The 25,826-nt window shown below is 42.5% G+C and overlaps 1 protein-coding gene across 5 annotated transcripts in view; it reads left to right on the forward strand.

Annotated features, from left to right (window-relative positions):
• The window catches only part of LOC115145366 (uridine-cytidine kinase 2-A), a 29,462-nt gene extending 4,035 nt beyond the window's left edge, over positions 1-25,427 (forward strand). For 2 of the 5 annotated variants that reach the window (XM_065003213.1, XM_065003212.1), the window contains 6 exons: positions 14,414-14,573; positions 15,152-15,248; positions 15,460-15,602; positions 15,807-15,904; positions 24,432-24,480; positions 24,967-25,427. In XM_065003213.1, coding sequence (XP_064859285.1) covers positions 14,435-14,573; positions 15,152-15,248; positions 15,460-15,602; positions 15,807-15,904; positions 24,432-24,480; positions 24,967-25,103 — 663 coding nt within the window. In that variant the 5' untranslated portion in view covers positions 14,414-14,434 and the 3' untranslated portion in view covers positions 25,104-25,427. Of the gene's footprint in view, positions 1-10,043; positions 10,202-13,948; positions 14,057-14,413; positions 14,574-15,151; positions 15,249-15,459; positions 15,603-15,806; positions 15,905-24,239; positions 24,289-24,431; positions 24,481-24,966 lie in introns of those variants that run through there. The other 3 variants (XM_029686872.2, XM_029686874.2, XM_065003214.1) reach the window with 3 other exon arrangements.
• The last annotated feature ends 399 nt before the right edge of the window (positions 25,428-25,826 follow it).

Consider the following 25,826-nt stretch of genomic DNA (forward strand, 5'->3'; position numbering starts at 1 on the left):
GTTGTTCCTTTGTGATCTAGTCAGGTCATTACACTACTTTTAATAAACCCCAAATATTGTATTTTCAGCTGTTTGAAGCTGGTGTCTAAAACTAAAAGTAAAAGATGCAAAAAACTAAACTTAAGACTGGGAAGCATAGAAATAGTGCACATAGAACATATCTACTGCTTCTTAGACTTGCTTTCAACGGAGAATTACAGATCTATAACTCACATGTCTATGTGAATTTACTCGGGTTGCTCAAAAAGTTACTTATTGCAGATTTGAAGTCAAACGTTGAAATGTTTTTGCATTTTAGCAAACCCAACCATTTTCTCAAGCCTAATTATTCTAACCTGCTCTGTAAATTCTCCTAACGCTTTGAACACACCTACTGCGTCACTGCTGCATAACATTTTGCGCAGCTAGGCAACTATACTGATGCAGGTATCTTTTGCAGATGGTCACATGCGGTTGGGACACATGGAGGAGAGAATCATTTTCTCAGTATCCTCAAAACCGTGTCTTTTTGACACAACTGCTGACCGCTACAGGGACATAAACACAACAAAATGCTGCTTGGAGACAAGTGTCCATGATAGTAGGATTGCCAGATCAGTTTAGTAGTGAGCTTGTGCTAGATGTGGCTAGTTAGCTAGCTAGCTAACCTAGCCAATGAGGTGTGTGTGTGAAAGAAAAAGTCAAATAAATTATGCTAGTTACTACCCCTGATAACATTACCAAATAATCATGTTTGAAAGAGTGTGAGTGTGTATGTCAGATAAATAGAAATGGTAGATACAACAACGCTGATAATTTGGTCAGATAACCGTGTGTCTGTGTACAGTAGGTGACATGTCCATGATAGCTATCTAATAACTATAGTTATGCTGGGTAATGGTTTGGCTTATCATGTTCATGTCTATGTAGAAGAAGACTGTAGGAGGAAGTGGAGAGGACTCTGGGACAGGTATCAGAGAGAGAGAAGGGCAGAGAAAGAGAAGAAGAGGTCTGGGTCCTCAGCTTCAGGTCAGCAGCCTTGGAGAGGACTCTGGGACAGGTATCAGAGAGAGAGAGAGAGAAGGGCAGAGAAAGAGAAGAAGAGGTCTGGGTCCTCAGCTTCAGGTCAGCAGCTTTGGCGCTTCTGCCACATTCTTTCTTTTCTGGATCCATTTATTGTGCCTCGGGCAACGAGTGACAATTTTATAGCCAGACCCTCTACTACGTCATCCACAAGTGTTGTTGCCACCGGTGCAGCGAGACCCTCTACAACGTCTACATCATCCACAAGTATGACCACCACCGGTGCAGCGAGACAGGAAGGACAGGAAGGGGAGATGAGTTGTCTGGGCCGACCAGCTCACAGGAAGGACAGGAAGGGGAGATGAGTTGTCTGGGCCGACCAGGTCACAGGAAGGACAGGAAGGGGAGATGAGTTGTCTGGGCCGACCAGCTCACAGGAAGGACAGGAAGAGGAGAGGAGTTGTCGGGGCCGACCAGCTCACAGGAAGGACAGGAAGAGGAGAGGAGTTGTCGGGGCCGACCAGCTCACAGGAAGGACAGGAAGGGGAGATGAGTTGTCTGGGCCGACCAGTTCACAGGAAGGACAGGAAGAGGAGAGGAGTTGTCTGGGCCGACCAGCTCACAGGAAGGACAGGAAGAGGAGAGGAGTTGTCGGGGCCGACCAGCTCACAGGAAGAGGAGAGGAGTTGTCTGGGCCGACCAGCTCACAGGAAGGACAGGAAGAGGAGAGGAGTTGTCTGGGCCGACCAGCTCACAGGAAGGACAGGAAGAGGAGTTGTCTGGTTGTTGTTTTGACCTCCCTCATTGTACCTTTCTTTTCACACACGTCAGTTCCGTTTAAATTCAGTCAATTCATAAAGTCATTTTTTTATAAAGTCTTAGGATAGCATCCATTATTAGTGTTACATAGATTTCTGAATTGACAGAATTGAAACTCACACACCGGAGAATTCACAGATGCTCTTGTTGGTCTCTTACAAGACTAAAGGTGAATATATTTCTTTAATTTAAAACCACTTGAAAACCAGGTCCATGACGTCCAGGGGCCATTTGTTTGTTTAGCTGTGTTATGGTTACACATTATTTGTATTTTTTTCAGAGACGGAGACACACACACACACACCTCTCCTCCACTCCTCTCTGTACCTCAGATCTCCAGTGCCCTGCCCTCTCTCTCTTTATGGCCATGTCTGAAGTTCCCCTACTACGTCTAGGCTTAACGAGTAGTCCCTGTATCGGTCTGCAGTTGTGCTCTTGTTGTTCTCTTACAGATTACAGGCTACACATTCATTTAAAAAAATAAAAAATTACGCGCACATACACCTCTTTCAATAGTTACATTTAAAAATATAAATAAACATTTTTACAACACACATACATACCTGTCATGTTCTTTCCTGTACTTGAATACTTATTAAATTATGTTTCCAAAGTCAGTTGTTTGTTGTTTATTAATATCTCATTTAGACTTAATCTGCTTATTTCTTCCCTACACCTTTGCAGATCTAAGACAAAATGAAAGTAAAAACACATTCTCTTCATATTTCTTTATTTTTTTCCACCTGTATTTTGTCAGGCCAGTGAACATGGTGGTAAATTGTACTATTTGTATGGACCCTAGGTTACCCTTTCCCTTTGTTATCATACTAACTGTGTCTTATAACCTTAATCAGTGCTCCCGCTCACCTGGTGTACCATGCCAGGTGTGTATAATACTGACGTTAATGAGAGAGGGAAAGGGTTAAGGTGTGGTCTTCACTCCCAAATTTCACTTAAATATAACTTCCAAAGATTTTGACTTTGCTACCTAGTGTTATCTCAAGTTTTGGCATCTTCCATAAATTCCGTCCACGAATCCATAGAACTAGTTAGGAAGAATAAGATGAAGATACGGAAAAATGGATAACTATTGAAAGATAGCTGATATGCATTTTTCTACATTGTAATGGACACGGTGCAACCTTTGGTAGGTATGCTGCTGGCAGGCTTTGGCTGCACTACAGAAAAGCCAAGTTAGCCTGTCTTTCTATTCCTGCTACGTTAGGTTAGCCCTAGCCTCTGTCGAGTCTTAATATAGCTCAGTGTGCCGAGTCCCTAACAACAGGATGATCTGATTTTCAGGGGAAATGGAAAGAGCCTGTGACATGACTTCCACTTTTGGAAGTTAACAAGGCGACACCAAAGAGTATTTGCATATTTTCGTTCTGTGAAGTGCGCATGTGCAAAAACTCGATTTGCCCGTGCGCTCCTTTTAAAGAATGCAATTTTTGAGACTTTGGCAAAGGGTCTACAAAACCTGGTCCACTATGTGAAAGCCAACCGCTTGCTTCACATTTATACATGTGGTGAAATGTCTGTCTCAATCACATTTTATTGGTCACATACACATGGTTAGCAGATATTATTGCAAGTGTAGCAAAATGCTTGTGCTTCTAGTTCTGACAGTGCAGTAATATCTAACAAGTAATCTAACAATTCCACAACAACTACCTAATACACACAAATCTACGTAAAGGGATGGAATTAGAATATATACATATGGATGAGCGATGACCGAGCGGCATAGGCAAGATGCAATAGATGGTATAAAATCCAGTATATACATATGAGATGTGTAATGCAAGATATGTAAACATTATTTAAGTGACTAGTGATCTATTTATTAAAGTGGCCAATGATTTCAAGTCTGTATGTAGGCAGTAGCCTCTGTGTTAGTGACGGCTGTTTAACAGTCTGATGGTCTTGAGAGAGAAGCTGTTTTTCAATCTCTCAGTCCCAGCTTTGACGCACCTGTACTGACCTCGCCTTCTGGATGGTAGTGGGGTGAACAGGCAATGGCTCGGGTGGTTGTTGTCCTTGATGATCTTTATGGCCTTCCTGTGACATCGGGTGCTGTAGGTGTCCTGGAGGGCAGGTAGTTTGCCCCCGGTGATGTGTTGTGCAGACCATACCAACCTCTGGAGAGCCCTGCCGTTGTGGGTGGTGTAGTTGCTGTACCAGGCGGTGATACAGCCCGACAGGATGCTCTCAATTGTGCATCTGTAAAAGTTTGAGTGTTTTAGGTGACAAGACTAATTTCTTCAGCCTCCTGAGGTTGAAGAGGCGCTGTTGCACCTTCTTCACCACACTGTCTGTGTCGGTGGACCATTTCAGTTTGTCTGTGATGTGTACGCCAAAGAACTTAAATGTGGATGGGGAGGGTGCTCCCTCTGCTGTTTGCTGAAGTCCACGATCATCTCGTTTTGTTGACGTTGAGTGAGGGGTTGTTTTCCTGACATCATAAACTCTGAATGAAGGAAAGGAGATATGACTGGCAGTAGCTTTTTCTTGTGGAAAAAATAATTACGCCAACTGTGTAAACTGCCTGGCTGTTAAAGGCAGGGCATTCTAGCTCATTTCTTGCTTTATACATGTGGGTCGACTAACTCACGCCACATGTACAGTGGGGCAAAAAAGTATTTAGTCAGCCACCAATTGTGCAAGTTCTCCCACTTAACAATATGAGAGAGGCCTGTAATTTTCATCATAGGTACACTTCAACTATGACAGACAAAATGGAGAAAAAAAATCCAGAAAATCACATTGTAGAATTTTTAAGGAATTTATTTGCAAATTATGGTGGAAAATACTTATTAATTAATTAATTATTAAAATACTTATTTTCCACCATAATTTGCAAATAAATTCATTAAAAGTCCAATGTGATTTTCTGGATTTCTTTTTAAGTGGGAGAACTCGTTTTGTCTGTCATAGGTTGAAGTGTACCTGCTTATGATGAAAATTACAGGCCTCTCTCATCTTTTCTCAGGGCAGTGGGAGAACTTGACAAAACCCAAATGAGATGGCACAATTGGGCAGGTGGCAGCACTACCCAGTGGGGACTGTATCCTGCCATGCGGACTAACAAAGTGAAACATCTTTATGTACGCCTATTCGACAGGTTTCCTCCACCAAGATGACTACCATTTTCGCCCCAGTATGGAGCTTTTTGGGGTTCATGACATAGCCCCTTTAGTAATTTAATAGGATGTTTTGTTTTGGGAAAATGGCGCCTGTTTCAGATGGCCAGTAAGGGAGAAGAATTGGATTACAGTGGTGATTGAAAAAAGTAAAAAGAGAAGTAAAGTGGTAGTGGAAACTAGTAAATCTTGTATGAGATTACTCAGAGTGCCCAAGCCCATGAGTGCATGTGTCAAGTGTATGTAGGAGTATTATATGCCAGCTGAGCCTAAATGCTGCAATTGTGGTGGTGAACATGCACCCGCATTCCTTTCTTTATTTTTTTTATTTTTATTTGAGCTGAATGGTAAAGTGATTGGTGGGACTTGAAATACTGGTGAACATTGCCCCACTGTATAGCTCATCTCTTGCTATATCCACGGGGGCTTCAGGTTGGCAGGACTTGGGGAAGGCGTGTTAATAACCATGCTTAGTCCCGCAATGGTCACCTCTCATTAAACTAGCTACTTTGCATAGCTCATTCACTGTGGAACACGCTAAAGTCTAGACAAAATGGCTGTGGCCTGTGCGAGATTTAAAGTGGTGCGCCTCGCGACACCTAACTCACTCTCAGGGCAGAACTGCAAACCCGCTGGAGCTAAACATAATCTTACAATAGTGCATGGTAGGCGCGGTCCCCCTACAGCTAAAAACTTGAGTGTTGTATGCTGAAGCAGTGAAGAGCGTGGCAGAGGAAAGTGGGTACAGGGTGAGGGATCCTGAGAGGATTCCTGTGAGTAGGCAGAGACCAAGAGAATGATGGGATGAATATGTGCTTCTGTAAGGTTGGCATTGTAGCATTTATAGCCATGGTTGTCAATTGATCTGCAGAAATAGTAACAGAAAAATAGAGGTTGTAGTGCCAGAGAAGTACTTGGGATTGCAAGATTTTACAGCAGAACAGCTGCAGGGGGTGTTGAATGACAGTGTTATGTCCTCTCAGACCATTGGTTAAATGGCGAAATGTGGTATTAGTTTTTTTAGAGAGTGCTAATAGTTGTTAGTTTTGAATTATTGTTTCAAATAATTTAATGTAGGTAGGCTGTGAATGGCCTCACACACCAGTATAGTAGGTGGCGATGTATGCACCTAATCTGATCTCAATACATTTTTATGTTCACAAAACTACAATCTGTAACAAAGACAGTGCACTACGTTTTATAGACTTGATGCTTTGCCAAAGTTTCCTAGGAGTGCAAGGTCGAATTGAATTTCTGCACACCCGCACTTCACAGATGAGGCGGTCCCTAATGTAAATATGCAAATAAAACATATGCACAAGACATACATTTCATTATTCAAATAATTGTAGCTGAGGCCGATTTGTTTTCCATCACTCGCAGCTGAAGATATTAACATTTTATATTCATACAATGTCTGCCATGTTTTTGGATGAAGTGTTGATGTCACCACTGCTCCCAGATGTAACCCGGATATAGACGGTCCATGAATCGGCATATGTGAATGTTAGTAGATTACCTTGAAAACAATGGTCAGACATGTGGACGCAGTCTCCAGTTTTTATTATACCTCAGTGATGTCGACTGCATATTTCTTTTACTTACCTATTGTTCACCTAATACCTTTTTTGCACTATTGGTTAGAGCCTGTAAGTAAGAATTTCACTGTAAGGTCTACTACACCTGTTGTATTCAGCGCACGTGACAAATAAACTTTGATTTGATTTGTATGACCAATGACACAGGGTTCCGGTCTAGAAGCATGGTTTGTATGACCAATGACACAGGGTTCCGGTCTAGAAGCATGGTTTGTATGACCAATGACACAGGGTTCCGGTCTAGAAGCATGGTTTGTATGACCAATGACACAGGGTTCCGGTCTAGAAGCATGGTTTGTATGACCAATGACACAGGGTTCCGGTCTAGAAGCATGGTTTGTATGACCAATGACACAGGGTTCCGGTCTAGAAGCATGGTTTCGACTGCTCCTACAGTTTTGCTTCGGTACTCCAGTTTAACTGACACCTGGCCCAGAAAGACAATTTCCATACATGGCCACATAGAGAATACAGATTTGAAACTTCATAATAAGACACTTTAGTCATTACCTTTGTGCACAAAACATCCATTGAATTAAGGCCAATTTGTTTTTCATTACTGACAGCTGAAGATATTAACATTTTAAATTCATCCGCCACGTTTTTTGGATGACGTGATGAAGTCCTTAATGATTTTCTTAAATTGTATGTGGAGGCGTCACCAGCTGGAGCGCCCTTATGTATTATACTTTTTAAAATTGTCTAATCAATTCAATCAATACATTTTTATTTTAAAAACACCACTAATTTCCAAAAAAAGGTAGATTTGTTCCGTATTTCATTCAGGCTCATGTCTGTTTTGCAGAGAGGATGAGGTGAAGCGAGAGGTTTCACTCGCCAAAATGTGTTCAAAATAAGCCCAATGCGTTTCTTTTAGCTAATTTTGGACCTAAAGTTTTCGCCTGCCTTCCCGCCTGTGGGATAACGACTCCCATTGTTAGGGCGGAGAAAATAGCATTTCGTCATTTTATACAGATCTCTGTTTACAGTCACGTTGCCTTTTTGAAGATATATATATCATAAGGATGTGGTACTGGTGATGTTAAACACTTCCCCAATCATTGAGATCTGATGTTCCGCCAAGCGATACATAGGCCAATGTCCCAATCATTGAGATCTGATATTCCGCCAAGCGATACATAGGCCAATGCCCCAATCATTTGTAAAATCCTTTCGGTCTAAATTCCAGCTAAACTTGGAGAGGACAGTTAAAAAAGCTTCTATGGAAGATTTACAAAAGTAAATAAATAGCTGTATTAGACTGAAAAAATATATAATAGGGTGGATTTCGTCAAACTTGTGAGGCTCTCCATGCTCATTCGTTGCTAATTTAACATGTTTGCTGCTACTTCACTCAAACTGGTTTTCAAAGACTGCCTTCCTAACTGTTTTACATTCCCTGAGACCAACCAGAACTGTTTCCTTGGACAAGTATTACTCCCATATTTCCTACATGACCACATTTTTCGCAAGGCAAAGGAGTAGCCTGTAGGCGCGCTTCCATTAGCTTGTTCAGTGCAGTTTTTCTGTGTCTGGGATGGGGGGTGCTTCCCCCCAAAAATATGAATGTAGGCTACACTGTCCAGTGAATGTCTCGCAAAATCATCCCGTTGTCCTGCATTTGTGGGTATTTCGACTGCAGTCGACTGGAAATGTCTGCTGTTGCTCCTCACCAACTGCAACTTGAAGTCGGAGCCAAAGCATTGTGGGAGACAACCTTATTCTGTTTTCTTGGAAGTAAAAGGCACTAACTACATGCTCATAAATGTTTGATGTGGCCACCTATCATTGGTTATTATCAATGCATGTTAACTGTTTTGGGTGGATGACTATTTACAGCTTAAATACATGTTTATCCTTACATCCTTATCTAATTACATAGATAATTACACGTGATCCGCATTTCTAACATAAATACATGACATATCCTACTTTTGACAATGTACTGTATCTAATGTATTGTAGCGACCCGCACAGACAGCTGTGTGTTATGTGCTAGGCTAGGAGGTGGTTGTGTTGTACTGACCAGTACCCGGTGTTCGCGGGGTCCGACATGTCAATCAACCTGCTATCTGACAATCACGGGAATGCCTGGAATGTTCTGATGCCGGGCATCCTGGTGGTTGGCGTGGAGGGGGGTTGGGCATTGGAAGTTAAGACCAGGTTCGGCTTTTGTTCTCTCTCTCTTACGTCTGGGCTTCACAAGAGAAGGTCACGATTGGCTTGTGGGTTATCTGTCATCTTTTTGGCGTGTGCTACAGCCCAAACAGTAGCCTGTGTAAAGTTGGTTTAATAAACCGTCAATTCGCAAACTCAAGCCTCTGCCTGGACAATTGTTCATTTATGATCTAGTCAGGTCATTACAGTATTTATCTAGATGTTACTGTAATGTTGTATCCCATGCTATAGTCTACAATTTGTCTTGTCTGTAATATTGCTGTCACAAAACAAATTCCAATTTGTTGGTTGTCTATTAAGTGTGAATTAAACTGAGTATTTATTGTAGGCACATGGATTATTGCTGGGGATTTCTATGCTAGCTAACTATAATCTATACACATTTGGGCAAGCTAACCAGTACATTTAACAGAAAGGGTCTAGCTATATGGTAACATTTAGCTAACCAGAATTACCATAGCTGTATTATTTTCATGTGGTAGTTAGACACGTTTTGGTTAGTTAGTTAGCTAGCTGCCACAGCATCAATGACTGTAGCTAGCTAGCTAGCTATAGCCTATAGTTATATTCTAGGGAAGCAATAGCTATTTCTGCTAAATTTATTAGCTAGCCAATTTATACATGTGTTGTGTCATCCAATAATTTATTATCAACTCAAAACTTTAGCTAGCTAGTATTGGCTGATTGAACTGCAGCCACAACATCAGATTGATTGGGAATTCACGGACTGGCTATAGCTAGCTAACTAGCCAGATCTCATTATCTGCATATGAGTGATTGTTGTTGACATACATTTATTTCCCCCAGATGTACAAGTGTCTTCTCACATCGTGTCAGTATCATTTCTGATCCAGAAAATGGCTCACAAAAGCCATGTCTGTAGCTTGTGTTGCTTGCAGTAAGGGCATTGTTCTTTCTTTTTGCCTAATAATGATGTCTTCATTGCATTTTATGCCCAGAAAATGACATCTTCACCAAAAACTAGAAATTAAAAGTTTTGTGATACACAAAAAAATAATTTTTAATGAAGCCTGCATGAGCATTGTTATTAAGTGTTAAGGTATTTATGGAGCCCTTTGTCTGTCACCTTTAAGATCCCGGAGTGCATCTTTAACTGAGCTGATATAAATGTAGGCCACAAAATGTCCAGAAATCTGACATATGGGCCTAGAGTCTGATAACTGAATTGCAATAACACATAACCTGATGTGAAGGTTCTGCATTTCAAGTAGCTTACAAAAGAACGGATTGATATCCAGGTTTACTCACAGCATCAAAGCAAACGCACAACTGAAAAGAGGGGAGGAGCGCAATTGGGGCAAAACCACCTCCGTGCTTCTGTATGCGTTTATAGCAAGCATGGCAGGCGACAGCGAGACAAGGGTGGACAGTCAAGCCGAAAACGAGAATGCTATTCGGCAACCTTTCCTCATCGGGGTAGCCGGAGGGACTGCCAGCGGCAAGGTTGGCATTGTGATTTTTAATTCATTAGAAATGTCATGTTTTTATTTGAAACACTAAATTGTCAACGTGGTTGAAATATGAGAACTCATTGACCGCGTGGCTCCTGTCATGACAGACCAATGAATTAATTTGTTCCATTAAAGCTAGTTTGTTTTTTAATTATTTCTGGAAAAACATTGACATTTTTAAAGCGTGTAGTATAGGAATAGGCCCTGTTTGGCAATAATTTAACCCACTTATGTGGCTGTAGAGAACTGACCTTAATCCAACTTGCATTCATGTCTTTGTCTATAACATCTATATCCCTATCAATCCGTGTACAAATAATTAAATATTAATACAAACCTATATGAAACAAAGATTTTTGAGAGGAATCTACTCCTGTGGTTTATTCAATTCAAAAAGGGCATTTATGACAACCGACAGAACCGAAAAGCAATACTTTGCTTAGCCAACTAAACTCAACGATTTACGATGGAGTTGAGCGGCGACTAGTGTGGGCGGACTGGAGCTAAAACAGCATATACCATTTTAGTTTATCACGAAACTACTGATTTCAGAACGGGTGCTGAAATCAGTAGTTTTCTTATTCATAAAAAAGGGACGTCGAGCTCCAGTCCGCCCAATGTTAATATTCACTTTCTAATGCGTCGACAGCACCAGCTGATTACACCTGGCAAGCAGTGAAAACTGCCTATGCGCATAATTCGCGGCACAGTAAAATAAATAAAATGTATAAACCCAGAGGCGCAACATCGCGAGACTTCCGGGTACGCTTTGCCAAACAGACTTGGTCAGGGTTTGGGGTTTGAAAAGTCAATGAGAGAAGTAAAAATAAAAAATCTTAGTTAGTTTTCTAGAAATCAAAAGGCACGAAGTAGATTCGAGGTAATGTCTTTATTTGAACATGTTATTACTCCAAAGGGACAAACTGAAAATGTTCAGTCAAACAGCTTCGGTCCGGAGTGTCTGAGTTGACGGCTTGCACATGCGCGATACGACCGTTAGACCAGATGACGTGTTACTACGCATGCGTTTAGCTATCCAGTGTCGCCATGACATCGCCTTCAGTGTAAACTGGAGTTTCGATTGGAAAAGCAGTTTTAGCCTATCTTCATACTGTAGCCTACTGTCTTGCGTAATATGTGTCACATCTTACCTCATAACGTGTAAGGAGGTGAGCCTCAGTCTACGTCAATGTGTTGCCGCTTTTTCCATGTATGCTACTGTTCATCATGGTACAGTAAATAATAAGTGTTCTCTCCAGAATCAAGAATTCAACCATGCCAAAGTCATATTGTGAATAACACAGACATCACTTTCTACTCTAGCACACTTATATTCACAATTGTCTGTCTGGTTAGGTAAACAGGTAGTCTAAACATATGGCCTTTCAAATGCACCTCCCCCACCCCTCTGAAGAAAGTGACTGTTATCTCTTGTTTTTCTGTTTTTGTTTTTCACTGTCTACCTGAGATAGTCCTAAACACTCCCCTGAAATGGCTGATGGCCTTGCAGCTATGTCCTCTGCTGTATTGTGTAGTCTGCTGTCTCAAAGTTTTGAATGAGTATCCCTCTATCTTTTTTGAAGGTTGCATACGTTATTTTTTTAATCATGTTTTGAATAGTATTTAATAAGAAAAGGGAGGATTTTATTATGGTCAAACCCATTTCTTGGGTCATATTGTGGAACTGTATACACTATAGGCCTACTGAGCTGGAGAGAGCTTCACTCTGCTAGCCTGGTTATGCATCCACCATATTTCCTGAAATATCCAAGCCAGCACAATAGCCTACAGTTCGGGTTAGCACAGTAGGCCTTAGGGCTGAGAATTGCCTGGGACCTCATCACGATACTTAGGTGCCAATACATTATGTATTGCAATACCATATATGGCAATTCGATTCTGTAATTTTATTGCGATTTGATGTTCCAAACATATTGCTCACCATATGTCTACTGCAGAGTGACGAGAGAAATAAAAGTTCTGAAAACAAATGGGCTCCCTATTTAAAAAAAATATATATAAGATGGAGTACAAGCTATGAAGGAAAAATACTGGAGTACAGTAAACCCGTGCAAAAATAATATTGCAATATGGTCAAAATGATACTTTTTGTCATCCGAAATAATAGTCCCCCATCACTAGTAGGCATACTGTCAGTCAGGCACAATTTTACTGTTCCTTCCAAGCGACGTTTATTTGACCTTCAGCTGTGTTTTGTCATAACAGCTAGTGAGCTAACCATGTAGAAGAAGAAAAATGTCCTGATTTTTCTCCCCTAAAAACGTTTTTCTATTCCCACTGTAACTGATCATGACATAGCTTTTCAATTGTCTTTATGTACCTCTGACGTAGCATTGCTGGGTAAACTGCAGTTGAGCTTTTTTGGACACAATAGAATTTTTAACTGGGACAGGGGAATGTTTAGTCAGCGTTGGCAATAGAAGAGGCAGACTGTGAATGTATGTCTGACTGACCCAAACTTGGGTAAGAGACCTGGCCTGGTCTTTTGTAACCAAGAGCAGTTTCGGCAATCACTGTTTTAATTAAGGGCTTGGAAGAAATGTGAAACGACAAAGGGGTCTGGTATTGGGAGAGTTAGAGCACTAACCTGACAATCATCTTGCTAACATTTGTTTGCTTTGTCATTTTTTTGTAGATTATTTTGTAGAAAGTTTGGGACGAAAAACACTGCAGATAAGAAATTGAGTAATTCACATCCTCTATGAAAGGCTGTTCTAGAGCATGAATTGTGGTCCACTTGACGTTCCTTTGCGTGTAATATTTCTTGGTATCATACCCCACAACAAACGCAAGCGAGAAACTACCAGTAGAGCCACCTGTTTATCCGACAGTGTTTTTTTTCTTCTTCTGACAAACTTTTCTGGGAAGTCTGGAGAGACAATGCAGTTTCAGTTTAGGCTGTGTATGAAGTCTGTAGGGCCCAGGCCCAACTTACGGCTTATTAGTTAAATGGATTGAGTGTGACCCGGACTGGTGACTAAGTACAGTGAGTCTCATCACATAACATTTGTTTGCTTTGTCATGAAGATCTTGTAATGCCCCTTTGTCGTCCTTCAACTATTCCCTCTGACTGTAGACTCATTTATAAACGTGGATCGACTCCAGACAAATGTGTTCTGCTTCATCGTCTTGTATTATCTTGTATTATCTTTGCCCTGCCTGAGCACTTTTCAAGGAGACACTAATGCATTTTCCTCTTCTGCTGCAATACATTCTCCCTTCTCTAACAACAAGTTCAACTTGACCCTAATGTCTGTTGCCAGTCATCTCTTATTCTGTTCTCTATTAGGCCTGGAGCAAGCAGTTAGATTATCATGGCTGGTGACACGTGTAGGTGCAGTGGTCTAAGAATAGCACCTCGATATTGACTGACCGACATCCTGTCTACTGTGGTGTGCCTCAGACTTGGTCAGTAGCAGCCTTGCTGTTCTCAATGACACAAGTCTGGTTCGGACTTCATGTGTTAAATAATGTTACAAGAACTTTTTTAAATTTTTTTAAAGTTCCATCCAACAGTGTTGTCATAATGTGAGATCGTCATTACTGATCTTATTATCCTATTTGCTGTAGGCCCATTCTCCTCTTCCTTGAATTGGCTAATGAACCATAGCGACATGTCTTTTGGGCTGTACTGCGAGATCAGTAGGGATGGGGTAGTGCCCTTTTGGAGTTATTAATATTAGTTTATTTTCCAATGTAAAAGAACGCTGTCACTTCCTCCTTGTTCGTTTAGGAAGTGCAGAGGTTAGCCACGTGTGACGTAGTCGACTAGAAGCCAGCAAGGTGACCACACCCAGGGGCCCTAAGTCATAGAGAGGCCCTATGAGTAAGTGAGGATTCTAGTTGTAAAATAGGTCAGAGAGTATTGCAAACATCTAAGAACATTTTTAAATGAGAGCTATTGCACATTGCTGCAGATTTGGCTTAATCTGTGGGGTGGGGGGGGGGGTCCATATCTATATCTAATCTGTGGGGGGGTTCCATATCTATATCCAATCTGGGGGGGGTTCCATATCTATATCCAATCTGGGGGGGGGGGTTCCATATATATATTCAATATCTCCATAGCTCAGTGAACACAACTCCACTCTTACATCTTTATGGGTCACAATTTACTTCAGATAGTGTTATCTATCTGACAGACTTAACTGTCATTCTCGCTCCTCCCTCTGCCCATGGCCAGTCGTCTGTCTGCGGTAAGATCATGGAGCTGCTTGGCCAGAACAAGATTGACCATCACCAGCGCCAGGTGGCCATTCTCAGCCAAGACAGCTTCTACAGGGTCCTCACACCGGACCAGAAGGCCAAGGCACTGAAGGGACAGTTCAACTTCGACCACCCAGGTATTTATCTAATCTATATATTTATCTGGATACTGTGTCAATCGCTAAATCGTAGTCGTATGGTATATGTTAACAACTGGCAAATGTAGCTTTATCCCTTGCTTGCTTGTACGAATAGTTTCTCACATCCCTTTGCTCTCTCATTGAAGATAAATAGTTGCGTTGTTGAGTTTATACTCAAAGGATACTTCTGTTGGGCTTTTCCCCTTGGTTCTTAGAAATATAATTACCATAATGGAGAGAACTGGAGAGAACTAAAGGTTTCTACATGTCCTGCCTTGGGGCCAATGACTGCTGTATTGAAAATCTGTCTCATTCAGAGTACATACTTAGCAGCGGTGCCTCTGGTAGATTGTAGTCTGGTAGCAGAGTAGTCTGTCTCAGACAGTGTGGTAGATAATGTTTGGGCCCTGGTCAAAAGTAGTTCACTAAATAGGTTGCATATCAGCACAGATTCTATCCCCATAACAACTTGCCACCTTGTGGGATTAGATCTAGATCCTATGGCCTGGCACAGTGGCACCAGCGGAAACATAGACATTGTTCTGAGTGCCTTTGCTCTCTCTCTCTCTTCTCAGATGCATTTGACAATGAGCTCATCGTCAAAACGTTGTGGGACATTTTGGAGGGCCAAACAGTGCAGATCCCAGTGTATGACTTTGTCACCCATTCCAGGTCAGTGGTTAGGACACTCACTCCACTCACTCATCTCATCTCATACACATTGTCCTCTCTCTGGTGTGTGTGTGTCAGGAAGGAAGAGGCGGTGACGGTGTACCCAGCAGATGTGGTGCTGTTCGAGGGCATCGTGATGTTCTACACTCACTCATCTCATCTCATACACATTGTCCACTCTCTGGTGTGTGTGTGTGTGTGTGTGTGTCAGGAAGGAAGAGGCGGTGACGGTGTACCCAGCAGATGTGGTGCTGTTTGAGGGCATCCTGATGTTCTACTCCCAGGAGATTAGGGACCTGTTCCAGATGAAGCTGTTTGTGGACACAGACGCAGACACACGGCTCTCACGCAGGGGTGAAACCTTAGACATATATATTCACTATTTCATTGGATGAAACACATCATACTTGTGAGTTGTACAAAAATACCAGGGGGCTTCCAATACAGCGCCTGGAGGGCATGAATGGGAACCGGATGTAGAAGTCCATTCGTTTTGTAAGAATCTTTTCTGTGAAATCATACTGAAAGCTCCACTCGTGTTCTGTGTTCCCTCCCCAGTGCTCCGAGACATCAGCGAGCGAGGAAGGGACCTGGAGCAGGTGCTAACGCAATACATAACCTTTGTTAAGCCCGCCTTTGAAGAGTTCTGTCTGCCAGTGAGTACCTAGCTATGATACTGCCACAACACGTATTCTAAGAGCCTTGGATCAATCAAATGATATCGACAGCTAGGTTTCCATCCACTTGTCGACAGATTTTCATGCAAATATTCTCAAATCTGCGTTTTCCTGCAAGATATGTTTCCATTAACCTGTCTAGGACTGGCGGAACCCCTCGCCAACAGCCAATGAAATTGCAGGGCGCCAAATACAGATCTCATAAATCAAATTTCTCAAACATAGAAGTATTAGGCCATTTTAAAGATAAAATTCTCATTAATCCAGCCACAGTGTCTGATTTCAAAAATGCTTTACAGCGAAAGCTCCACAAACGATTGTTAGGTCACCACCAAGCCACAGAAAAACACAGCCATTTTTCCAGCCAAAGAGAGGAGTCACAAAAAGCACAAATAGAGATAAAAATGAATCACTAACCTTTGATCTTCATCAGATGACACTCATAGGACTTCATGTTACACAATACATGTATGTTTTGTTCAATAAAGTGTTTATATGCAATCTCATTTTACATTGGCACGTTACATTCAGTAGTTCTAAAACATGCGGTGATTGTGCAGAGAGCCACATGAATTCACAGAAATACTCATTATAAATGTTGATGAAAATTCTAGTGTTATGCATGGAACTTTAGATACGCTTCTCCTTAATGCAACCGCTGTGTCAGAAAAAGCATAATCTGAGAATGGCGTTCAGAGCCCAAACCAGCCAGAGAAATATCAGCCATGTTGGGTAGTCAACATTATTCATAAATAGCATTATAAATATTCACTTAGCTTTGATCTTCATCAGAATGCACTGCCAGGAATCGCAGTTCCACAATAAATGCTTGTTTTGTTCGATAATGTCCATCAGTTATGTCCAATAGCTTCTTTTGTTAGGGCGTTTGGTAAACAAATCCAAATGAGCGATTTGGTCCAGTCGGACGAAACGTTCAAAAGGTTATATTACAGGTCGAAGATTCTATACTTAGTTTGACAAGTTGCTATCTTTAGGGTGTTTTTATCATAAAAGTTCAATAATGTTCCAACCGGAGAATTCCATTGTCTGTAGAAAAGCCATGGAACGAGAGCTAACTCTCTCGTGACCGCGCGTCATGAGGCTGTGACACTGCCAGATCACTGACTCAAAGAGCTCTCATTCAGTCCCACCTCACAGTAGAAGCCTCATTCAAGTTTCTAAAGACAGTTGACATCTAGTAGAAGCCTTAGGACGTGTATCTTGACCCATATCCTACTGTGTATTCGATAGGGCTGAGTTCAAAAACTACACACCTCAGATTTCCCATTTCCTGTCTGGATTTTTTTCTCAGGTTTTTGCCTGCCATTCTGTTACACTCAGACATCATTCAAACAGTTTTAGAAACTTCAGTGTTTTCTATCCAAATCTACTAATAATATGTATATTTTAGCTTCTGGGCCTGACTAGCAGGCAGTTCACTCTGGGCATGCTATTCATCCAAAAGTGAAAATACTGCCCCCTATCCCAAAGAAGTTAAATTGACTTGTTGTGGATAAAAGGCTGTGCGTGATGTAGTGCACATAAAAATTACTTTTGGGGTTAAATTCCCATGTACCAAATAAAAAATACAAGTTAAATGGGTTTCCATTGCATTTTCAACTCTACTGATGGTTTTGTCGCTACAAAAGTTATTTCGCGAATATACCCACTGGTCTTGGCACATGCGCTTTAGCCAACAGCTCTCAGATACAGTGCAGCCTACATGATGAGATTATTATGGACAAAAAAGCATGATTCTTTTTATTTGTCAAACGGCAGCGAAGACTCGATCATGTCAGCAAAATAAGACGCTCTATATTTATTGGAAAGAAGCATCAAGCTCCATTTTCACCACCCTGTGACGTTCATCGTAGCTTATTTAATTTGTAGCCTAATAAACTGCATGCTTTCCTGAGTCATAGTGGGAGGACCACACAGCATATCATTGCGTGACTCCAAGTTTATCATGCAAAATATCATGGTTATTATATCAATGTTTGCCCATAGTTTCCATCATTTCTCACAATACATTTTACAGACATGAAAAGATCCCACCTTGTCAAGCGTATTTTATTTTGTTGACAGTTGGAAAGTTTACAGACATTTGTTGTTTCCATCTGGCCTGTAGTGACGATTTTTCTTCTGACATGTACTATACTCACATAAAAAGGTTGGCTGGGAACCTGGTTATTGTCAGTTGTCTTTGACCTCCTCTTGAATGGTATTGAACACCCTGGCCCTGATTTCTTTAAAAAATATATATATTTCACCATTCTTTAACCAGGTAGGCCGGTTGAGAACAAGTTCTCATTTACAACTGCGACCTGGCCAAGATGAAGCAAAGCAGTGTGACAAAAACAACAGTTACAGTCAACAACACAATAGAAAAATCTGTATAAAATGTGTGCAAATGAAGTAAGGAGGTAAGGCACTAAATAGGCCATAGTGGCGAAGTAGTTGCAATTAACACTGGAGTGATATGTGCAGATGAGGATGTGCACGTAGAAATACTGGTGTGCAGAAAAACAAAAACAAATATGGAGTAGGTAGTTGGTTGGATGGGCTGTTTACAGATGGGCTATTTACAGATGGGCTGTGTACAGCTGCAGGGATCGGTAAGCTGCTCTTACAGGTGAGGTAGTTGGTTGGATGGGCTATTTACAGATGGGCTGTGTACAGCTGCAGCGATCGGTAAGCTGCTCAACTGATTTAAAGTTCGTGAGGGAGATATGTCTCCAACTTCAGTGATTTAAATTTTTATTTTTTTATTTTTTTTAATCGTTCCAGGCATTGGCAGCAAAGAACTGGAAGTAGTAAAGGTGGCCAAAGGAGGTGTTGGTTTTGGGGATGACCAGTAAAATATACTTGCTGGAGCGCGTGCTACGGGTGGGTGTTGCTATGGAGACCAGTGAGCTGAGATGGTGGAGCTTTACCTAGCAAAGACTTATAGATGACCTGGAGCCAGTGGGTAGCGAGGGATGCGAATATGTAGCGAGGACCAGCCAACGAGAGCATACAGGTCGCAGTGGTGTGTAGTATATGAGGCTTTGGTGACAAAAAGGATTGCACTGTGATAGACTGCATCCAATTTGCTGAGTAGAGTGTTGGAGGTTATTTTGTAAATGACATAGCCGAAGTCAAGGATCAGTAGGATAGGATAGTCAGTTTTACGAGGGTATGTTTGGCAGCATGAGTGAAGGAGGATTTGTTGCGATATAGGAAGCCGACTCTAGATTTAATTTTGGATTGGAGATGCTTAATGTGAGTCTGGACGGAGAGTTTACGGTCTAACCAGACACCTAGGTTTTTGTAGTTGTCCACAAGTCAGAACCGTCCAGAATAGTGATGCTAGTTGTGCGGGCAGCAATCGGTTGAAGAGCATGCATTTAGTTTTACTAGCATTTAAAACAGTTGGAGGCCACGGAAGGAGTGTTGTATGGCATTGAAGCTCGTTTGGAGGTTTGTTAACAGTGTCCAAAGAAGGGCCAGAAGTATATAGAATGGTGTCGTCTGCATAGAGGTGGATCAGAGAATCACCCGCAGCAACCGCGACATCACTGATCTATACAGAGAAAAGAGTCGGCCTGAGAATTGAACCCTGTGGCACCCCCATAGAGACTGCCAGAGGTCCAGACAATAGGCCCTCCGATTTGACACACTGAACTCTGTCTGAGAAGTAGTTGGTGAACCAGGCGAGGCAGTCATTTGAGAAACCAAGGCTATTGAGTCTGCCGATAAGAATACGGTGATTGACAGAGTCGAAAGCCTTGGCCAGGTCAACGAATACAGCTGCACAGTACTGTCTTTTATCAATTGCGGTTATGATATCGTTTAGACCTTGAGTGTGGCTGAGGTGCACTCATGACCAGCTTGGAAACTGGATTGCATAGCGGCAATGGTACGGTGGGATTCGAAATGTTCAGTGATCCGTTTATTGACTTGGCTTTCAAAGACTTTAGAAAGGCAGGGCAGGATGGATATAGGTCTAACAGTTTGGGTCTAGAGTGTCTCCCCCTTTGAAGAGGGGGATGACCGCAGCCCCTTTCCAATCTTTAGGAATCTCAGACGATATGAAAGAGGTTGAACAGACTTGTAAATAGGGGTTGCAACAATGGTGACAGATAATTTTAGGAAGAGAGGGTCCAGATTCTCTCGCCCAGCTGATTTGTAGGAATCCAGATTTTGCAGCTCTATCAGAACATCAGCTGTCTGGATTTGGGTGAAGGGGAAGTGGGGGAGGCTTGGGCCAGTTGCTGCGGGGGGTGCAGAGCTGTTGGCCGGGGTAGGAGTAGCCAGGTGGAAAGCATGGCCAGCCGTAGAGAAATGCATATTGAAATGCTCAATTATCGTGGATTTATCGGGAGTGACGGTGTTTCCTAGCCTCAGTGCAGTGGGCAGCTAGGAGGAGGTGCTCTTATTCTCCGTGGACTTTATTGTCCCAGAACTTTTTGGAATTAGTAATGCAGGATGCAAATTTCTGTTAGGAAAGCAAAGGCTAGCTTTTTCAAACTGACTGTGTATATTGGTTCCTGACTTCCCTGAAAAGTTGCATATCGCGGGGACTATTTGATGCTAGTGCAGTACGCCACAGGCTGTTTTTGTGCTGGTCAAGTCTGGAGTGAACCAAGGGCTTTATCTGTTCTTAGTTCTGCATTTTTTGAAAGGGGCATGTTTATTTAAGATGGTGAGGAAAGCCCTTTTTAAAGAAGAACCAGGCATCCTCTATTGACGGGATGAGGTCAATATCCTTCCAGGATACCCGGGCCAGGTCAATTAGAAAGGCCTACTCGCAGAAGTGTTTTAGGGAGCGTTTGACAGTGATGAGGGGTGGTCGTTTGACCACGGACACAGGCAATGAGGCAGTGATCACTGAGATCCTGGTTGAAGACAGCAGAGGTGTGTTTAGAGGGCAGGTTGGTCAGGATGATACCTATGAGTGTGCCCGTGTTTACGGATTTGGGGTTGTACCTGGTAAATTCCATGATAATTTGTGTGAGATTGAGGGCATCTATCTTAGATTTTAAAACGGCCCGGGGTGTTATTAAGCATATCCCAGTTCAATTCACTTAGGGTGTCCAAGGCACAGCTGGGGGGTCTATAACAAGCGGCAACAGTGAGGGACTTATTTCTGGAGAGAGATTTTTTAAAGTAGAGGCTCTAACTGTTTGGGCATAGACCTGGATAGTGTGACAGAACACTGCAGGCTATCTCCGCAGTAGATTGCAACTCTTCCCCCTTTAGCAGTTCTTTCTTGACAGAAAATGTTGTAATTGGGGATGAAAATTTTGGACTTTTTGGTGGCCTTCCTAAGCCAGGATTCAGTCATGGCTAGGACATCAGGGTTGGCAGAGTGTGCTAAAGCAGTGAATAAAGCAAACTTAGGGAGCAGGCTTCTGATGTTAACCTCTTACCTCCCCCGACACGCAGGCGTCCCATCTAGACATCTGGAAATGCAAATGCGCTATGCTAAATGCTAATAGCACTCTTTAAAACTCAAACGTTCATTAAAACACACATGCAGGGTACTGAATTAAAGCTACACTCGTTGTGAATCCAGCCAACAAGTCAGATTTTAAAAATGCATTTCGGTGAAAGCATGAGAAGCTATTATCTGATAGCATGCAACACCCCGAAATACCTGAAGGGGACGTAAACTAAATAATTAGCATAGTCGGCGCTACACAAAATGCACAAATAAAATATAAAACATTCATTACCTTGACAATCTTCTTTGTTGGCACTCCTAGATGTCCCATAAACATCACTATTGGGTCTTTTTTTCGATTAAATCGGTCCATATGTAGCCTAGATATCGATCTATGAAGACTGTGTGATCAAGGAAAAAAACAGCGTTTTATAACGCAACGTCATTTTTTTAAATTAAAAAAGTCGACGATAAACTTTCACAAAACACTTCGAAATACTTTTGTAATGCAACTCCGCTACAAGACCATGGTGCTTGCCTACGGAGCTGTGAGGGGAACGGCACCTCAGTACCTCCAGGCTCTGATCAGGCCCTACACCCAAACAAGGGCACTGCGTTCATCCACCTCTGGCCTGCTCGCCTCCCTACCACTGAGGAAGTACAGTTCCCGCTCAGCCCAGTCAAAACTGTTCGCTGCTCTGGCCCCCCAATGGTGGAACAAACTCCCTCACGACGCCAGGACAGCGGAGTCAATCACCACCTTCCGGAGACACCTGAAACCCCACCTCTTTAAGGAATACCTAGGATAGGATAAAGTAATCCCTCTCACCCCCCCCCTTAAAATATTTAGATGCACTATTGTAAAGTGGCTGTTCCACTGGATGTCATAAGGTGAATGCACCAATTTGTAAGTCGCTCTGGATAAGAGCGTCTGCTAAATGACTTAAATGTAAATGTAACTTTAGGTATTTGTAAACGTTAATAATCGATCAAATTGATCACGAGGCGATGCATATTCTATAGCTGTACGTCTTGAAATAATGTCCGGGTAAATCTCAACCAAAATATCAGAGACCGGAAGAAATGGGCTGTCCGTTTGACCAAGAAACAAATCCTAGGCAAATGACAAGACTGTTGACATCGTGTGGAAGCTGTAGGTATTGCAACCTCGGCTCCATTTAATGTGTTTCTATTCAACAATACATTCAAGTGGCGCATTGATATATTTTCCAGTTTTCAGTGATCAGATTTTCCTGCGCTTTTCGATGAAACGCACGTTCTGTTATAGTCACAGCCGTGATTTAACCAGTTTTAGAAACGTCTGAGTGTTTTCTATACACACATACTAATCATATGCATATACTATATTCCTGGCATGAGTAGCAGGGCGCTGAAATGTTGCGCGATTTTTAACAGAATGTTCGAAAAAGTAGGGGGTAGGATCAACAGGTTAACATGCATGAAACCAAGGCTTTTATGGTTACAGAAGTCAACAAATGAGAGTGCCTGGGGACACACAGGGCCTGGGTTAACCTCTACATCAATAGAGGAGGAGGATGAGGGTACTGCTAAAGGCTATAAGAACTGGTCGTCTAGTGCATTGGGAACAGCGAAAAAAGGAGCTGATTTCTGGGCGTGGTAGGATAGATTCAGGGCAGAACGTACAGACAAGGGTTTGGTAGGGTGCAAGTACAGTGGAGGTAAACCCAGCCATTGAGTGATGAGAGAGGTTTATCTCTGGAGGCGCCAGTTAAGCTAGGTGTGGTCTCCGCATGTGGGGTGGGGCAAAGGAGCTATCTGAGGCATGTTGAGCGGGACTAGGGGCTCCGCAGTAAAATAAAACAGTGATGGCTACCCTAAACAACAGTATACAAGGCATATTGACATTCGAGAGGGGCATAAAGCAATCACAGGTGTTGAGTGGGAGAGCTAGACAACGGGTAAGACAACAACAACTGGTAAATGGCGATGACTGGGCAGAGGGTCAGTTAGCTACACACAGGGCCTGAGTTCGAGGCTGGGGCCGACAGATAAACAGAATGAAGTACCGTGTTAATGAACAGTCCAGCAGGCATCAGCTGTGTAGCCGAGTGATCATAGGGTCCAATGAGCAGCAATAGATGAAACAGGGAGCCGTTCGGTAGTCGTTACTATGCTAGGCGAGCGGGAGACGCGGCGTTCGGGAAGCTAGCGGGCCGGGGCTAGCGGAAGGGTCTTCACCGACATCCACGACACATCGGCCGAAATGCATCAGCAAACCAGTCGTGATGGATCGGCGGGGCTCCGTGTCGACAAAGGGTCCAGGCCAATTGGCAAGCGTTACTGTAGTTGGTGTACTTCGTTTCCTAGCCGGGAGATGGGCCTAGCTTGAAGCTAACTGGTGCTTGCTTCTGGACAAGGGCGTTAGCCACAATAACCACTCGGTAGCAGATAGCTAGCTGCGATGATCCGGTGTAATGGTCCAGAGCTTGCAGCAAGAATCCGGTGATGTAGTGGAAAAAGCAGTCTGATATTCTCAGAGCTGATATCGCGCTGTGCAGACTGGCAGGTGTTGCGGTGTGCAGACTGGCAGGGCTAAAGCGGCTGGTGTCTGCGCTAAAGGTAAAGGCCGCTAGCAGTGGCTAACAATGACTAAATAGCGAGTAGCTAATCGGCTGGCTAGCCTCTGATGGAGATCCAGTTATAAGGTCTCAAAAATAGCAGATCCTTACCACATTGGGTGAGGCGGGTTGCAGGAAGGTATATTTAATTTGAAAATGGAAGAAATGAATACAAAAAAAAAATATTTACATGGGACAAAAAACAAACGCGTGTTACTGCTACCCCATCTTGGTTAAGATGTGATTCAGATCGTATTGCTAAACACGTTTATTTCTTCACCCTCTGTAGACCAAGAAGTGTGCTGACGTGATCATTCCTAGAGGAGCAGATAATCTTGGTGCTACGCCATCTTGGTTAACATGTTTATTTCTTCACCCTCTGTAGACCAAGAAGTGTGCTGACGTGATCATTCCTAGAGGAGCAGATAATCTTGGTGCTACGCCATCTTGGTTAACATGTTTATTTCTTCACCCTCTGTAGACCAAGAAGTGTGCTGACGTGATCATTCCTAGAGGAGCAGATAATCTTGGTGAGTTTCTGGCTGTTTGTTTCTCAAGATTGCTGCCTTATGTAAGCAAGCAGGCTGTTATGTGACAAACTTCACTGACTCATTCTTGGACACATCTCCCTATAGAGAGTCTGTCATTGACATAGTTAATCAGTCCAGTCTCTTACCCATGCGATGGTAAACTTACTCAAGGCGGATGTGAATGTGATGGCTGTTTTGTTTATTCTACTGTCTTGAGATAGCTGTTGTGGTCTGTGATTGGTGAGACCTATACATGGGAAGCAGACTAGATTAGCTGTTTTGTCCTGGGAATGTTTCAGACTATCTCTGTTTTGGAATGGCAAGGTCAATTGTAGATTTTTCAAAACAACATGTATTTGCAAAGAGTGGTGCTTTTAAACTCTGGAACTTGTCCTGCTTAAATTTGATCTGAATAAAAGAGGAATGGAACACCGTTACAGATTATCCTTCAATGTGCCCCTTCCTCTCTCTCTCTCTCTTTAACAGTTGCCATAAACCTTATAGTTCAGCACATCCAGGACATTCTGAACGGTGGTCTGACCAAACGCCTGAACGGCAGCATTAACGGTTACGGAACTCCCCGGAAACGGCAGGTGTCAGAGTCCAGCAGTCGGCCCCACTAACTGCACCGGCCCTCTCTGAACACCAGGGAGCTAGGGATCGATGGAAGAGGGCTCATCTGTACATACCTACCACCTGTCTGCTACACTGTATTTAAAAAACAAACAAAAAACAACTTAAAAAAACTCTCTAGCAAGAATATGCAAGGCCTTCATTTGATTAGGTTTTTTTTGACTGGATGATGAAAATGTTTTGTAAGGGAGGAAGGAACTGTTTCAGTTCAAAGGTGAAGCAGTTATTTTATTTATGTATTTTTATTTGATATTCTGGCCCCTTTTTGAGCTTGCAGATGTTAATAAATGAGGAGGAAGTTGGGTTGAGCTTGAGACCTTGCTGTGTGTTCAGTGGTCAGTGCATTTTGATTGGTCATGTTGTCTGTCTTTCTGTACTGTTGGTTTGGAATGGAAGGAAGGACGTGTGACAGATTTGATTTTTAACCGAGGGAACTCCAAGACACACACTACATGATCTTGGAAACTATCCAAGAACCGAGATGCAAAACTGAATGCAATTCACCTCGGTAGATTCCGATTTAACAATGATTTAATTAACTGACGTAGATATACCTTAGAGCACTAATCATGTTTGACATGGTATAGGATACCGCTTCTCGCATTCCTTTACTCTGTTATCCCCCTTTATCCTTTGCCTCAGTGTTACAAGCCTACTCTTGAGTGAGTGAAAGGGAAAATGTTCACAGATTATCTGCCTTTTGCTCACCAATT

This window comes from Oncorhynchus nerka, linkage group LG17, assembly GCF_034236695.1.
Source record: "Oncorhynchus nerka isolate Pitt River linkage group LG17, Oner_Uvic_2.0, whole genome shotgun sequence".
NCBI classification, from domain to species: Eukaryota; Metazoa; Chordata; class Actinopteri; order Salmoniformes; family Salmonidae; genus Oncorhynchus; species Oncorhynchus nerka.